The sequence below is a fragment of the Peromyscus maniculatus genome, chromosome 1 (assembly GCF_049852395.1).
Source record: "Peromyscus maniculatus bairdii isolate BWxNUB_F1_BW_parent chromosome 1, HU_Pman_BW_mat_3.1, whole genome shotgun sequence".
Classification (NCBI taxonomy): Eukaryota; Metazoa; Chordata; class Mammalia; order Rodentia; family Cricetidae; genus Peromyscus; species Peromyscus maniculatus.
The window spans coordinates 103035002-103052635 of NC_134852.1; the positions used below are offsets into that span (position 1 = coordinate 103035002).

The window sequence follows — 17634 nt, forward strand, 5'->3', positions numbered from 1 at the left end:
CCTTCCATATTAGCATGCCTGGTTGTGGTGTACTTCTTCAGGTCTTGTTTAGGCAGTCATATTGTTGAGTATCATGGGTGAAGCATCCCTGTCATTTCTTGGAGATTCAATCTCACAGCATATTTCCTGGTCCTCTGGCTCTTAACAATCTTTCCACCCTTTCTTCTGCAATACTTCCCAAGCCTTAGGTGCAGGAGTTTTGCTGAAAATTCACCAACTGAGGCTGGGAATCCCATAATCACTTCTTCTCTGCATTTTACCAGTTATAGTTTTTGGGTTTTTTGTTTTGTTTTGTTTTTTTGTAGTGGTCTTTGTCTGTTCTGTAAATAAATTTCTTTGATGAATGGTTTAAGTTACATTTATCTGTGGGTATAAAGATAAATATTTAACTGCAGTTAGAAATTGTGGTGGCTGAGTAAGGTGGCAATCATAGCTCTCCTCCAGGATCCATGACTTCACTAGCCTTAAGTAGTTGGCTAAGTTTCCAGTACCATGTATGATTTCCTTCCTGTTAAGCAGGCCTTAAGTTCAATAAGAGAGCTGTTGGTTACTACTAAAATATGAGTGCCAGTACTGCATCCTCAGGGCTATCATACAATGCTGGTTGTTGTGGTGGTTCATAGACGGCATTAAGCTGAGTAGGACTATTGATTGTTTCTCTCCTTGGCAAGCTTGTATAGCACCTTCCAGTACTATGAAGCTAGTCCTTGGGGAGGAGACTTTCAAGTAAGATCCAACTTAGATCCTCTAGGTCTTTTGTCCAAAGTGCATGGTATCTTCAGCAATAGAAATTTATCAAATAAGAATCTTCTTCCAGGTGGTGGTGACATATACACCTTTAATCTCAGCACTTGGGAAGCAGAGACAGCTATGTGAGTGAGAATTCAGCCTGGTCTACAAATCAAGTTCTAGGACAGCCAGGACTGTTATACAGAGAAAGCCTGTCTCAAAAGAAAGAAAGAATCTTTTAAGGAGACTTTTAAGGAGAGGGAACAGAGAGATAAAACAGAAACTGAAAGCATAAATTCTCCTTAACAAGAGAAAAAAAATGACTCTAGGACTGCACTGTCATAGTAGCAACTAAAAAATGGGATTATTTAATATAAATTATTTAGTAACCAAAAGGAAATTTTAAGCTTCTTGGTTATGCCAGACATGCTTCCAGTGCATAGTAACACATTACTACAACACTGGACAAGACAATCATAGTCAATTCTAATGTCTCAGAAACTTCTACTGTGGATACGTAAAGAAGAAAGTTGTAACGTCAGAATCCAAAGAGAGTTTGCCTTGGAGTGGGACTAAAACAAGGCCACTTCATTCTCTCTACTCTCTTAGAAATGACTACCCAGTCATCACGTAGATACTTGAATATCCAATGTTGTAATAGATTTGTGACTGGGAAGTGGAAAGAAACCTGTTTTCATAAGAAATTATTTGAAATGCTAGGATAAGGAGGAGTCAGAATTTTGCCTTCCTCTCTACTACCTTCCTGACACAGTTGTTGTTCTGAGAGGTCTTGTTCAAAGCTGAGCATGGTCACACATATTAAAGATAAGTCTTTCTAGAAACACTCACTGCAGAGTGGGGTGCTGTGGCTGAAAATGTGCAACCCAAAGCACGGGCTTCACTGCTAAGCTCCATCCTGTTTTTGTTCTCTGGAGACAATCTCCCAGTACTCAGGATGTATAAATGGTGAGCGGAGGGGTGGCTATCACTAGTTTGAGGCTTCATAGCACAAAGCAAACAAAAATCAAATAAATAATAAGAGTCCCAGCTATACCACTCTTGGGCATATACCCAAGGAATGCTCAATCATACCACAAGGACACATGCTCAGCTATGTTCATAGCAGCATTATTTGTAATAACCAGAACCTAGAAACAATCTAGATGCCCTTCAACTGAAGAATGGATAAATAAAATATGGTACATATACACAATGGAGTACTACTCAGGAGAGAAAAACATTGACATCATAAGGTTTCCTGGCAAATGGAAGGAACTAGAAAAAAAATCATCCCGAGTGAGGTAACCCAGACTCAGAAAGACAAACATGGTATGTACTCACTCATAAGTAGATACTAGATGTAAAGCAAAGGATAACAAGACTGCAACTCACAACTCTAGGGAGACTACCTAGTAAAGAAAACCCTAAGAAAGACACAGGAATCACCCAATGACAGAGAAATGGATGAGATCTAAATGAGCAACCTGGACATGGGGGGAGGGGGTTAATGAAGGGCAAGGGTCAGGGGAAAGAGAGTTTAGAGGAGCAGAAAGTCCCAGCTGGATCAGGAACAGAGTAGGAGAACAAGGAAAGAGATACCATGATAAATGAAGACCCCATGGGAACAGGAAAAAACAAAGTGCTAGAGAGGTCCCCAGAAATCCACTAAGATACCTCCACAATAGATTAATGACAATGGTCGAGAGAAAGCCCAAGCTGACCTATTCTGGTGATCTGATGACCAAATACCCTAACTGTCTTGATAGAACTCTCATCCAGTGACTGATGGAAGCAGATGCAGAGATCCACAGCCAAGCCCCAGGTGGAGCTCCAGGAGCCCAATCAATGAGAGAGAGGAGGGATTATATGAACAAGAGATATTGAGACCATGATTGGAAAAAGCACAGGGACAAATAAAGCCAAACTAGTGGAAACACATGAACTATGAACCAATAGCTGAGGGGCCCCCATGGAACTGGATCAGGCCCTCTGGATAAGTGAGACAGTTGATTAACTTGAACTATTTAGGAGGCCCCCAGGCAGTGGGACCAGGACCAGTTGTTGGTGCATGAGCTGGCTTTTTGGAACCTAGGGCCTATGCTGAGATACTTTGCTCAGCCTTGGTGCAGGGAGGAGGGGACTGGACCTGCCTCAACTGAATCAACCAGGCTGGGCTGAATCCCCAGGGAGATCTTGCCTTGGAGGAGGTGGGGACGGGAGGAAGATTGGAGGGGTGGAGGCTGGGGGCTGGGAGAAGGGAGGACAGGGGAATCGTGGCTGATATGTAAAATTAAATTAATTATAAAATTAAAAAAGGAAATATCCAGTGGTTACTGTTGATGGGAACTAGAAAACTGGGTTCAGGTTAAACTTTTTCTGCAATGATGTAACATTCCCAAATTAGAGTTAAGAGTTCTGAAACTTGAACCTAACTACTTTTAGTTAGTTAACCCAGTGCATTGCCTGGACATCCCACTGATCACAGAGGACTGGAATTTTGTTGTTCCATGGGGCTCTGACTCAAAAGACAGTTTAAAACATTTCATAAAACGCACTTTTCTTTAGGAATAATACATAAGCCGTTAAAGTCAATCCCTGTAGTTGAATAATAGTGATGCCTATACCTTGACTCTTACAATATTTTCAAATAGTATTTCAATATTTTGCCAATTATGGATCACTTGAAATCGTATAACACAACAATTTAAAACTGCATAGAGGTTGTAGTTCTATTTAATAAGATAACAATTTTTAATAATCAACAGTAGTTTAAAAATATAAAATACAACAGGAAGCAGAGTAAATTCCTATCATTGTAGATAATACACATAATTTAATGGGAAAGTTTTCAAATAAATAATATAAAAGCAAAGAAAAATAGAAGAGTAACATGTTTTCTTTTGTCTTGGAGGTGAAATGTTTAGAAGGCATAATTTTGAAAATTTGAACACACATGAGATCAAGACTTAACTGCTCCTCTATCTTTTTAATAAGCTTAGAGCAAGGAAAATTGAAATGAAATACATATATTAAATTATTATGCTTGGTATAGGAATAAGCAAAAGCTCCATATGTTTCAAAATCAAGCTGATTGAAACTAATCTATAACTGATTTATGTTTGTGGGAAAAAATGATTTGACCTGTCTCCTTGATTCCTTTTAACCAGGATATTATGTGTAATCTCAGATGCGTAACTAATTCCAAGATTTTCCCTAGAGAAGAGAGTCAAAAGCAGATCTCAGGAAGCCTGCAGGCTGGAACTGAGCAGCCCAGACTCAGACTTAGGCTGCACAATTTCGGCCACGTCCCCTCACTTTGCAGCAAGTGTCTGCAGAAAGTCCTCACATGTTTAACTTAGCTTCTTGTGAACTAACTTGGAAAGTTACAGAACAATCACAACAGAGTGCAGAGCTCAGCCTTCAGACAGAAGTCACTCTTTCAGTCTCTACTGGGTGTACATATCTGGCTCAGCAAAGTCTGAATTTCTAGGATCTGGGATCCTCCTGGGTTTCCTCTGTCATCTTCCTAGTTTTCATTGATGCTGATGTTCCACAAAATTGACAAATGTCCAGTTCTTTAAACACATGCCATATTTGTTCTCCCCTTGAGCTCAGTCTACCTGCCAGTACATTGTCCGCATCACTCTCCTGTCTACTTACCTAATATCTACCTGGCCCTCTAGATCACATTCTACCTTTTCTACAACCTAATCTTTCCCTTAACATAGAGTTCTCTCATCATCCACGGTGTTCATTTACTACTTACCACATGGAGCTTTGGCATTGCTTGTTTATTATTTTATGCATATCTATTTGCTGTCCAGTGATCATAAGTCATAGAATACAAAGCAGTGGGTTAACATTAATTGAACACTTTCTGTATGGTCTTGATACTTAATATTTTTTTTTAATTTGCCTTATACTACCATGAAATAAATGCTATTATTCCCAATTTACAACAATAAAGATGACTTTAAAAGTTTCTTAGATTGGACTAGTGAGACGGCTCAGCAAGTAATGCTCTTGTGCAAACATGAGGTCCTGAGTTTAAATCCCCAGAACTCATATAAAGCCAGATACAGTAGTGTGTATGTCTGTAATACCAGCATGCCTAGGCAAAGATTGGAGGTGGGGACAGGAGAGTCCTGGGAAGTTAAAAGGCTGGCTAATGTGGTATTAGCAAAAAATAAATAAAAATATTAAAACAAAAGATCCTGTATCAAGCACTGTAGAAGGCAAGGACCAGTGTCCAAAGTTGTTTTCTGATGTCTACACATGTGCCATGGCATGCATGCATGCACCCATATTCACACACACACACACACACACACACACACACACACGCACGCACGCACGCACGCACACACACACACACACACACACGCACACACTCAGAGAGATTTAATCTCCTAGGTTATTCATCTATTAATAAGAGTATGACTCAAACACAGCTCTATCTACCCCAGTGCCTGTAGTCTGTCCTAGTATCACAGCACATCTATCATCATCTAATAGTCTCATGGTTTTGTTTTTATTAAATCTCACATAGTACCTACCAACCACACTATATTTAACCCAGACTTAATAGTTATGTCATGGCTATCTTGCTGACATCAGCCTGCCTTCTGTTGCCTACCTAAAGTGCAGCAGAGATCACCAATGCATAAGGCCAAAATCAAAATGTACTATTTCAGCACGTCCTTGCAATAACACTTCAACAAAATTCCTTTCTCCACTTGACTGGCTGTTTCACTGCCCACACTAATTATCTGAATGAGTGGTATGCGCTGTGCTTCAGTCTTCTGAGGATCCAGCTCACGAAGCTATGTGACATGAGTAATACTTTCTGAAGCTTTGAAGCTTGCTGCAATTGACCTCCAAGTCTCCACCATTCCTGCTCCCCCTCAAAGTTATGCTAATGCATATTTTCCCATTGTAAAAAAAAAAATAAACAAAGCATGCCACTTCTTTAATCTACCACTGTCTCCTTCCCTTACTAACTCAAAGAGTTGCACTTATAGAGAGCTACAGGAACGAGGGTTCAGGGAGACTAGCTGTCTCTGCAGACATGACATAAGAGGATAACTAACGGTCCTACTGGGCCATCATAGTAATGATATGGCTCTTAGGCTTACGTAGTCTGAAACTTAATTTTTTTCAGTGTATTGAGGGGTGATCAAGTTCACATGCTATTCTGTTATCTTTTTATTTTACAATGATAATATAACTTCTCAAGATGCCAGATTGTGCTCATTAGGAAAAATCACTATGTGAGAATACGTTTTAATGAGCCGATGGTCAGCTAACAGTCTTCATGGGCACTGCTATTGAGCTAGGACAACCAGTTGAACCTGCTTCATGTGCTATCCCGACCAACCAGGACACTGTATTCGTGTGGTCAACATGGAGCGAGCCAGAGCTAACACACACACCTGCCTCACTACACTGGAGATCCCTTACCGACCCCTTTCACCTACCAGCCGGACAGACTCTCTGTCCCTCTCCCAGTTTACTCAAATATATTAATTCTGTTCCTACAGTGTGGCTGCCTCCATATTAAATGATGCTTTGATTAGTTCTCCAAGCCTTTTCTGCTTAAGTAAAATTTGGATTTGTATGTTTGATACCACAGAGAGGCTATTATCTTTGCACTTTGTGTTTTTGCTTTATCCTTTTGTGTAAGATATTGCCTTTCAGAGTCCTGGTTTTGGTAAGACTCTCCATTCCAACCTTGTCTCTGGGCCCAATCCTAATCTCCATACAGACCTCAAATCTAGACACTGGAATGCTAAACCTTTGTGCGTTAGCCTGGGCTATCTCACTGCTCATCTTTCTTTTTCTGGATTTACATTTCTGTTTCATTTTTTTATTAAGAAAATGTTTTATTCATTTTACATACCAATCACAGATCCCCCTCTTCCCTCCTCCCACCCCTTCAGCCTACCCCCCAACCCACACCCCATTCCCTCCCGCAAGAAGGTAAGGCCTCCCATGGGGAGTCCACAGAGCCTGGTATATTAGGTAGAGGCAAGTCCAAGCCCCCCCCCTCCGCCTAAAGGCTGTTTGAGGTGTGCTACCATAGGTAGTGGGCTCCAAAGAGCCAGCTCATACACCAAGAAAGGATCCTGATCCTACTGCCAGGGGGCCCCTTAAGCAGATCAAGCTTCTGTTTCATTTTTAACCCCTGAAAATGCCTCTTACTTATAAGTTAACTAATCCTTTAAAAATATGTTTAAAGTATTCTGTTCGGGGTTTTTAGCTATTCTTTAATGAGAGGGGTTATGAGACATTCGATCTATCATATGACTGGAAATAGGATTTCAATATCTCCTTTCCTTTTACTTTTTAGTTTTCTCTGTGTTTTTGGCTCATTGCCTGACCTAAGTTTTACTGCTTGCTTATAAGCTACGTGTTATTCCCATCATTTCCCCAGCACAGAACCTGGGCTGTAGGGTGCGGTATCCTGCTTTTCACTAGTCTCCTGTTGTGGAACCACAGCTCTCCATCATTTCTCCTTAACACTCCCTTGGAGTTTCTTTCTGTGTGAAGCATACCTGTTGTGTGGATGTTATATGCTTTGTGTGTGGTACATTCCAGAACTACAAACAAAAACATAACAAAAAACATCTGAAGGCATTTACACTTCTGAGTCACACAGATCTGTCATGTAGATGGCCAGATAAAGTCAGGTCCAATTAGTAAGGGAAGGTAGAGTGGTGTCATTGAAATGATAATGTGCTCTCAGAAGAGAGCCCTGGATTTCATAGATAGTTATGAGCTGCCATGTGGTTGCTGACAATTGAATTCAGAACTTTTGGAAGAGCAGCCAGTGCTCTTAAACACTGAGAAATCTCTCCAGCCCTGACAGTGTACTTTCTTAAGGGAAGAAATTAATCTGGGCACAGCAGCATATACCTGTAATACCACTAGTCTCAAGTCTTTGCAGGGGGGGGGGGGGTTGTTTTTGTTTTTGTTTTTAAAGACAGGGTTTTTCTATGTAGTTTTGATGCCTGTCCTGGATCTCACTCTGCAGACCAGGTTGGCTTCAAACTCACAGAGATCCACCTGGCTCTACCTCCCGAGTGCTGGGATTAAAGGCATGTGCCACGACTCCGGCTTAGTCTCAAGTCTTAGGTAGAGGATCACTTGAGCCCATGAGTTCAAATCTGGCCTGGGCACCACTAGGAGACTCCTCCATCTCAGAGAGAGAGAGAGAGAGAGAGAGAGAGAGAGAGAGAGAGAGAGAGAGAGAGAGAGAGAGAGAGAGAGAGAAGTTTGCCATTTCATTTGTAGGTAATGATAGGGGAACAGAGAGGAAACAGCGCCAGATCTTGGTGTTGAAGGTCAAGCAGAAGCTCATTAGAAAGAAAAGAACAGCAAGAGAAAGGATCATCCCAGACAAAGGAGACCCTCAGATGAGCTAGTGAGGCATGCAGCAGCCCAGTGTGAGGGGCTGTGGTCCACAGCTTTGCTTACTGAGGCAAGAGTACATAAGGAGAATGGTGAAGTTAGGCATTGCTGAAGGGGGTAAAGGTCATGTGATGAGGGATTCTGAATGTTATTCTTAGAAGTGTCGACCACCCAGAGGGCATACCGAATGCTTTTGAGTAGAGACTAACATGGACATACATATTTTTAAAAGGTGATGGATAGCATTCTTACCCTCCATCAATACAAATCCTTCAGCTTTAAGTGATCATTTTCACCTTGAATCCTGAACCCACTTGAGCCATCAGAATTAAAAGAAAAATCCCATGGCACTTTTCTCCCCCAAACTCCCCAGCTGCCTTGGATCCTGCTCAGGGACCCCACCTAAACAATCGTGTGCCGCAGCTGACCTGACATAGCTTGGACAGAACAAACTGGCCTTTCTCCAGTTGCCTAACATCCAGGGGTTTTATAAAAAGAGGGCTTTTTGCATCATGTTAAAAGTAAAACTGCCTAAGTGAGTGTAGCATGTTTCCAGGAGTAATGATAACACAAGGATAAACTCTTTTTAGATTAGACACTCTTCGTTCCTATCTATATTAGTTTACTGCTCCTGAGTCTCTGTCACTGCAGTATTCTTAATTCTTCGTTTCTAATTAACTCCAACCCAGGTTCTTTAATATTTGCATTCATAATGCCTAACCCAGAGTAGGCATTCTAAAGGTGCTGCTTACTAACAGACTGGCTAGATGAATCAAACACCTATTTTAATGAGTATGTGTCCTTTCAAAACATGCTGATATTGTAAATAGTTCGTTCCAGCTTCTGTGGTGTCGATATTTAAAATGTAATATGAAAATCGCATTTAGAAACAAATAGAAAGCACTTAATTATGTACTAGGTATTGAAGACAAACAAATGGTGTGGATGGTGCTCTCAAGTTATTTACTATAGCTAGAGGGGGATATGTGTAAACCAAGCCAGGATAATAAGCATTATGATAGCTACATGGACATAATGCCAGAGGAAACTTCTAGTTCAGTTGAGAATTGGGCAACTGAGGAGAGTGATAGAGACAGCTCCCAGATGATCAGTCAAGTGACCTGCACTATGTCATGAATAAATAATGGGTGTTAGAATTTTGTTCTACTGTTAGTATATAATGATCTGGGATAATGGCTGGTAATGGTCTTGAGACCATCTGAATTCTGGAAGAAGAGTAACGCAGCAAATTAGTGTTTCCATATAAAAAGCATTTGTGTTCTTTGTAAATGTTTATGTTGATTTATTTAGTTAGTCATCAAGTATTTGTTGAGCATTCTTCTAGGTGAAACTGACACTATACACCAGGAGATTATGGCCTGTCTAGAAGCCACATTGCCTCACACACAAAAAATACACTTCACAGAAATTCAAGACATCGCATTCATCAGACCCAGAGTCATTCCTTGACAGTAAGCATGCAGACAAGAGGACCATGGCCTCAAGTGCTTGAGAATGGGTCATCATAAAAATGATGGGTCTTTAACCAATTGTACTACAAAGAGAGAGAAAATAAGACCAAGGAAAAATACAACAAAAGGGAAGATTATTCTAGAGTGAGCAAACTTGAGAAGGGAAGGATAGAAACAGTATTGAAGGTAGACTCTTAAAAGTACAGAGAATTACCAGATGTCAAATCCCATCCATGCCAAGCAGCACTGAAGAGAAGACCATAAAACAGGTATCAGATGTGCTCTGAAACTTCACATAATGCCATCTTACACTGGCAGCCCCTAGCTGAGTCCATCAGAGAGAAGGTTATAGTTGGAACTGTATGGAGCTTTTGTTGTTGTGGGTTTTTTTTTTTTTCAATCATTGATGATTTAAAATGCTAGACATTTTACATAAAATCTAGGTTCTTGGCTTATCTTTAGATAAAGACTAGAGTGTTCAAATGAGGCAATTCCTTCTTGATGTCATCATCCAGAGCTAGTTGCAGCCCTCTTTAGATAAAATGGGCCACAATAGCTCTTCAGCCTACTTCACTCACTTAGGCTGTCTTTACCGTCCCTGTTGTGTATTCATTTTTCAATCTTTGATTAAAACCCCAGCGAGAAGGAAATATATTTGCATAAATAATTATAATCTGAAGTGAAGGCCTAAATCACTGTGGGAGTTAGTCCATTCTCTCAATAGCCATTTCCTGTGTTTCTTCTGATTGTCAAATCTCTTGCCGTGTTGTGGAAGTGCTGATTCCTGGGCTCTAGTACACATCCTAGTGAAGGGCATGTGAGCTAGCACCCATCCTGAAATATTGCATTCGTTTATATATGCAAAGCACAGTGTGTCCAAGGAATAGATGACACATGTACCATCCACTCCTCTCTGATCTTCCCTCTTATTTAATAGAGAAACATTTTTTATTGATGTTGTTGATGTTTGTTTGTTTGTTTGTTTGTTTGTTTTTTGTCAGAGCTGAGGACCAAACCCAGGGCCTTGCACTTGCTAGGCAAGCACTCTGCCACTGAGCTAAATCCCAAAGCCCAAACAGCCCAAAGTGGTCTTTTTCTTTTCTTTTCTTTTCTTTTCTTTTCTTTTCTTTTCTTTTCTTTTCTTTTCTTTTTATTTTTATTTTTTTACTTTTTTGAGCTGAGGATCAAACCCAGGGCCTTGTGCTTGCTAGGCAAGTGCTCTACCACTGAGCTAAATCCCCAACCCCCGAGAAACATTTTTTTAAAAACTTTGAACATAATAAAACCAACACACTGGAAATCTCTAGGCACTGGGAAGAATGAAGAAGAAGCAAACTGCTGTAGAGAAAGGGCAGAGATGAATTCCTGGGACTTTCTTTTTTTAATCTTACATCTTATATACACCGGATAAGATACTGGAGAATCTTGCATTCTGCAATTATCAACAGGCACAAACAAGCCAAAACCCTAAATCAACCCTTTCTCTCCAAACTAGGGTCTGGGAGAAGGATGAGTTAGCAAGGAAGTGGAGGAGAAATTTATTATTTTTTAAACTTTTCATACAATATATTTTTAGCATATTCTTTACCCAGTTCTGCCAAATCCTCCCCATCTTCCTACCCACCTATTGTATGACAATACTTTTCCTGGAAAGACACAGCATACCCATCTACTACCACAGATAGGAAGCCCACAGAAGAGCAAAGTACAGGTACCACCAAAGTCCAACCTTGTGTACCAATGAGTTGTATTGGTACAGGAATGTGGGTGAGGGGTTATTTCCAGGAGCAGAAATAATTCATAGACTTTTATCACCAAAGCCCAGCCTCGAATGGGTAAAGGTCACAAAAGCTGGGAACCTGGAGCACACTACACAACCTTCAGGCCTCCCACTAGGTTGGAGAGTGTCCTTTCCAGGGGCCTCGGTTGATCTAAGCCTCTTCCAGGCAGCTCAGCTGGTTTCTGCTTCTTCCAGGCAGCTGGTCTGGTCTCAGTCTTCTTTGTACTAGTGTGCCTTGTCTGAGAATCACTCTCAGCAATCTTTAACATTTACTCTTGGAAGGGGGGGGGCCTAGTGAATCTGGTCCATTTCAGGGACTTTCTGGGGCTATTTTGAGTTGTTTACTAAGTTTTAAGCAGAATCTCAGAAGAAACTGCTACACAACACCCAACTTCTCTTCTCTCTTCTCTTCTCTTCTCTTCTCTTCTCTTCTCTTCTCTTCTCTTCTCTTCTCTTCTCTTCTCTTCTCTTCTCTCTCTCTCTCTCTCTCTCTCTCTCTCTCTCTCTCTCTCTCTCTCCTCTCTCTCTTCTTCCCTCCCCCTCCCTCCCTCCCATCCTCCCTCCCTCCAACAGTAAAAATGAAACAAACCAAAACTAAATTAAGAATAAAAAGACAAAAAAACCAAATCATAACCGCAGTGGGGGAAAAAAAAACAAAGAACATGGAGTCCATTTTGTGTTAGCCAACTACTCCTCATCTTGAGGCCTGCCTTGGAGTGTGGTGGATATACCCACCGTAACTGTATTGGAGAAAACTAAGTTCTCCTTTCCCAGTTGGTATCAATTCAAATAGTTTCTTCTTGGTTAGGGGTGGGACTTTGTACCAGATTTCCCTCCTCACTGCTGGGATTTTGTCTGACTTAAATGTGTGCAGTTATTATGTGTGCTCTCATAGTTTTAATAATGCTACTCTAGCCCTACTGTAGCCAACCATGCAAGGAATGAAGCCTCTCAATCCTGTGCTATCACAGGTCTTCCCAGAGAGGTAAACTTCTCTATATTTCTACCAAGCAGCCAGGGAAGACAATTATAAGATAGCTGTCCACATACTTCTTCCACTGGACTAAAGTCAGTAGACAGAATAAGAACTGAAATTCTACCCAGCCCAGCATCAATGAGGCAGAAAGAGGAAGAGGAAGGCTGTACTACATTGGTGTGATTCAAATGAGAAATATCCCCCATAGGCTCATGTGGCTGAGCACTAGGTCCCTAGCTGGTGGTGCTGTTTGGGGAAGTTGTGGAATCTTTAAGAAGTAGAGCCTTGCTGGAGGAAGTGTGTCACTGGGGGTGAGCTGTAGGTTTTACAACCTTGCCTTGCTTCCTGTTCTGTCTCTCTGCTTCCTGTGTGTGGATAAAAATGTGATCGTTTTGTTTCCAGCTACCATGCCTTCCCTGGCATCATGGACTCTATCCCTGTGGAACTATAAGCTAAAATAAACCCTCCCTTCCCTAAGTGTATTTTGGTCACAGTATTTTATCACAGAAGTAGAAAAAATAACTAACAACAGGTCTTGAAACCTCCAACTATCTGGGAATGCCAGTAGCACCGTATGTTTCATATGATGCCTGGACTCTAGTACACATTCTAGTGAAGGGTATGTGAGATAGCAACCACCCTGAAATTCTGCACTTCTGTTACATATGAAATAGGAGGTAGAATAGATGAAATTCTCCACTTCTCCCCTCTCTGGAGGGGAGCTAAACTCTCAGACTTCCGCAGTTGCCATGAGTGAAAATGCTCCACTGAGGAGGCATTACTGAATAGCCATTCAACGTGAGTGTATGTATGTGTTTAAACAGATCCAGTACCTACAGAAAACATTATACAGGACCTAGCACCGTACAGCTTAATACCCAAAATGTCTTGTCCCACTAAACACCAGGAGCCCCACATGAGAAAAGACAGTCAACATTTGCTAACACTGAATGGCACTGGAATTGTCTGACAAGGATTTTGGAGTGGCTGTCATAGTTCACCACGTTGGCATCCTTCTGTGACATCAGAACACTCACACACCAGGATCTGGGTATTTGCAGTGCCTCCTCCAGCTGCAGTATCCTTCCTTTGGGCACCTACATGATCACCAGAGTCTTCATCTTAGTCCTTCTCAAAAATGTGTACAACCTAGGACTAAAACCCATCACCATATATTGCTCTGCTTTCTCTCTTCAAGTACTGATTTTTAACATAATAAAGAATACATTCAGTCACTGAGTCAATGGCTTATTATCAGAATGTAAATTCACCAGGACAAGGATTTTCATGTAGTTTGAAAACATTCTGAGAACCCAACCACCTGGAAAAAGCCCCGGTACAGTAAGTGCCTATCCAATGTTTGTAGACTATAGTGAATTAGCTGTATGTCGATTCTCTTCTGACAGCATATCACTATATATCATATTACTTAAAGTTTAAGCTGTGATGTGCATTTGACATTCTTACAGTGAGATTCAGCATAGATATATCATTTTTAAGCATGGAAATGTGATCACAAATAAACTCTCCATATTATTAGCATAAAGATATATTGGATGGCTCTTTACTATTCATATATCATTGAAAGTAAAGGAACTTTAGTCATTGGAACTGAGATGTTTAGAAGAGAAAGGTATATGACAGAAAGGCTCCTTGATCAAATTTAAGGCTGACAGAACCTATTTTTTAATTGATGTTAAGGGAAATTGAATGAAGAGCTAGTGAGATGGCTCAGATGGTAAAAGTGACTAACTGCACTAGCCTGATGTGAGGCTGATCCTTAGAACCCGTCGTAAAATGAAAGAACTGACTCCCAAAAGCTGGCCTCCGGCCTACACACACACACACACACACACACACACACACACACACACACACACACACACACACACACACTAAAATAATAATGATGATTTTTTAAAGTAAATTGAATTAGGGGCAGGGGAAATGTCTTACTTAGTTGGAAAAGTGTTTGCCAGGTAAGTAAGCATCTGACATGAGTTCAAACCCCAGGACCCACAAAAATATTCCGGCATGATGGCACACATTTGTGATGTCAGCACTGGGGGCAGAGACAGGTGAATCCCTGGGGCTCTCTAGCCAGTCAACTTAACCTAATCATTGAGTTCAAAGTCAGTGAGAAAGACTGCCTCAAGAAGTAGACAGTACCCTAGGACTGTCACCTGAGGTTCACCCACCTCTAGCCTCCACACATATGTATGTCACACACATGAACAGTAATATATATATATATATACGTATATATATATACGTATATATATATATACATACATATATATATATATATATATATATATATATATATATATATATATATATATAGAGAGAGAGAGAGAGAGAGAGAGAGAGAGAGAGAGAAGGAAAAGAGAAATGAATCAACCTGTAGATTCTTTATCCCAAGTGTGGGTTTTGGGGCGGAGGTTGTCTTGTTTTGTCTTGTTTGTTTTGATTTTGTTCTTGTTTTTCTGGGAACCTCAATTCACATTTGTCTCCATCTGCTTCAGAATATCTCCACAGGGGTGTATGACTATTAGCTGGAACAGGAAATGCCTAACCATCCTCATCCTCTCAAGCCTGCATCCCATGCCTTCTCTTTTTGCCACTTAGTAGCTCTCTCACCTTCTCCCAAGCTCCACCACATCTTCCTTCAAATTCTTCTCCTCTCTGTCACTCATTTTCATCCTCACAGTTCTCAGTCTTCCTCCTGTCACTGTTTCATACCTGGGTTTCTCAAAATAAAAAATCTAGCTGATTTTCCTGCCTCCCATCACATCTGCAGCTCAACAGTATGCATGACCACTTCTTAATCTTCTTCATTTAAATAATCCTGGTGCCTCAGATTCCAGGGCATTCTACTACCAGCAAGGTCTAGTCTGATCGCTCTCCTCATCTCTCCTTTATTTCCATTCTGTTGAGTACTTGATGATCAATATAATTGCAGGATTTTTTAAGAGAAAAGATGGAATAAACATTGATTGAAGGTGTTCCAGAAATGGTGTTGCATGGGATGTTGATAGTTGTGATGAGAAATCAGGTATCTGCCCTCATAGGACATTTCATAATCTGCAAATGCATTTTACCATGGGAAGCCATCACCATCATAGTAGGTGGTGAACAGCTGGTACCACATATTCCCACAAAAGTAAAAGAAAGCAGAATCTGAGTGGGGTCACCTTGTGAGCTGTGTTCTCCATTTGTTTCTACAGGGAGCCCCGCAAGGTAGTCCTTCACAAAGGCTCCACTGGCCTGGGCTTCAACATTGTGGGCGGGGAAGATGGAGAAGGTATTTTTGTATCCTTCATTCTGGCCGGTGGACCAGCAGACCTGAGTGGGGAGCTCCAGAGAGGAGACCAGATCTTATCGGTGAGTATGTCTCTTTAATATTCTTTCCATCTACATCTAGCATCAGGTTTGGGAGCATTGCAGATTAGGTGGTCCATAGGTACTTGATGCTTGTTACTTTACTTCTCTTGAATAAAGGTGTATGAGGCTCTAGTGTCTTCTTTTAGATGATGATACATATCTGTATGCAATAGAACATTGAGAAGCAGGCCTTATTAAAATGTTATACTGTTTGTTTATTGAGATACAATCTCCCCAGAACTTGTGACCACACTCCTAAAACTTCAGTTTTATAATATAGTTTGATGCATATAAGTATGTAAGAAAATATGTAAGAGAATGCCACAGGGTGTGGTGGTGATGATAAGTGGCAGTGGGCAGCATTCACCTAAGTTCATGAATTACCAGCAACAACAAAAAAATTTCAAAAGGAATTACCAGTAAAAATGTTCTAAGCTTATATTATTTGCTAGTAATTTTATTAAAGTGAAGTTTAAGGTCCCTTTACAAAGGTATCTGATAAAAACCTGAACCTATTTAGTATATACAACTGAATGTGTTTAGAAGAATATGCATTTCTATGAATCTCTTACCATGGGGTACCATCATAAATATGTCCATCATCTCTAATATTTCTCCTAATATTCTGTCTGTGGTATTGTCACTTAAAACACACATATCACACCTAACCCATTAACAAAAAATGTTAAGCAGGCTAGAGAAATGGCTCAGTCTGTAAGATGCTTGCTGGGCAAGCACTGGGAACTGAATTCAGATCCCCAGCACTTCTAAAAAGCTGGGCACAGTGCTACACACCTATAATCCCAGTGCTGTGAAGGTAGACAGAGGAAGACAGCCAGTGTCAACCTCTGGTACACACACACACATACACACACACACTGAAAATAATTAAATATACAGTACACACAGTATTTTTAACTGTAGGTACTATGCTGTAACATAGATTTAGAGATCTTATTCATATTTCATAACTATAAAATTTATTTTCAAGTTTCACAAAGGTATCTCCCCATGTTTACATGAGAGAATCAGACCCACTAATATTGAGTAATGCCAAAGTTTAACAAGTTAATATATATGATTAATTTCCTAGCTATCAAAAATCTGAGTAAAGTTTCAAATTTAAGGTCCAGTTCTACTGGCCCTGTCCTTTCTTACTTCCTCCCTTTTATTTTTCTTTTTCTCTTGCTTTCTTGTATTCTCTCATGTGTGTTCGTGTACTTATTGACTGTTTTCACCACATAAAGCTTCCTCCCTGGTGTAGTGGATAGTTAAATCTATCGCTAATGTTCATAAACATATTAGAGTTTTGGTAATAATGTAAATAATAGAGAATTACATAAGGATTCTAGTTCTTATAGAAGATTATGGTTCATAATTCAATAAAGCACATAGCTTTTTGTTCTTATTGTGTACTAAGAAAAATGTTTTTCATTTTATAGCTATGGTTTATAGATAGAATTTTTCAAGACACCTTAATTTGTTAGCTTTTATTCCGATCCCTTAAATAATTGAACAAATCTCTCTCCCTCCATTCTATTGCTGCCTCTTTCTCTACCCTTACTTTATACTCCTCTCTCTCTCTCTCTCTCTCTCTCTCTCTCTCTCTCTCTCTCTCTCTCTCTCACATACACACACACACACACACACACACACACACACACACACACACACGCGCGCGCGCGCGCGCATGCGCTCAGGTACACATACAATTTCCCTAAATAGTACACAGCAATTGACCTGAATACAGACAATTCCCAGAAGTTCACATGAATGGCACTCCCTTGGGTGTCACTCTGGTTCTTCCATGTACTCAGACCTCTACCATCCAAGAGCGTGCAGCTCACTGGATGCTAAATCTGAGAGATGTGTTGCAAGGTCTC

General features: G+C 40.5%; 1 protein-coding gene across 23 annotated transcripts in view; it reads left to right on the forward strand.

Annotated features, from left to right (window-relative positions):
- The window catches only part of Dlg2 (discs large MAGUK scaffold protein 2), a 1859766-nt gene that overhangs the window by 1505538 nt on the left and 336594 nt on the right, over nt 1-17634 (forward strand). For all 23 annotated transcript variants that reach the window (XR_013043174.1, XM_076547134.1, XM_076547135.1 and 20 more), the window contains one exon: nt 15595-15751. Coding sequence is in view for 22 of the 23 variants with exons in the window: in XM_076547134.1 (XP_076403249.1) it covers nt 15595-15751 (157 nt within the window). In the remaining variant the exon portion in view is untranslated. The remainder of the gene's footprint in view (nt 1-15594; nt 15752-17634) is intronic.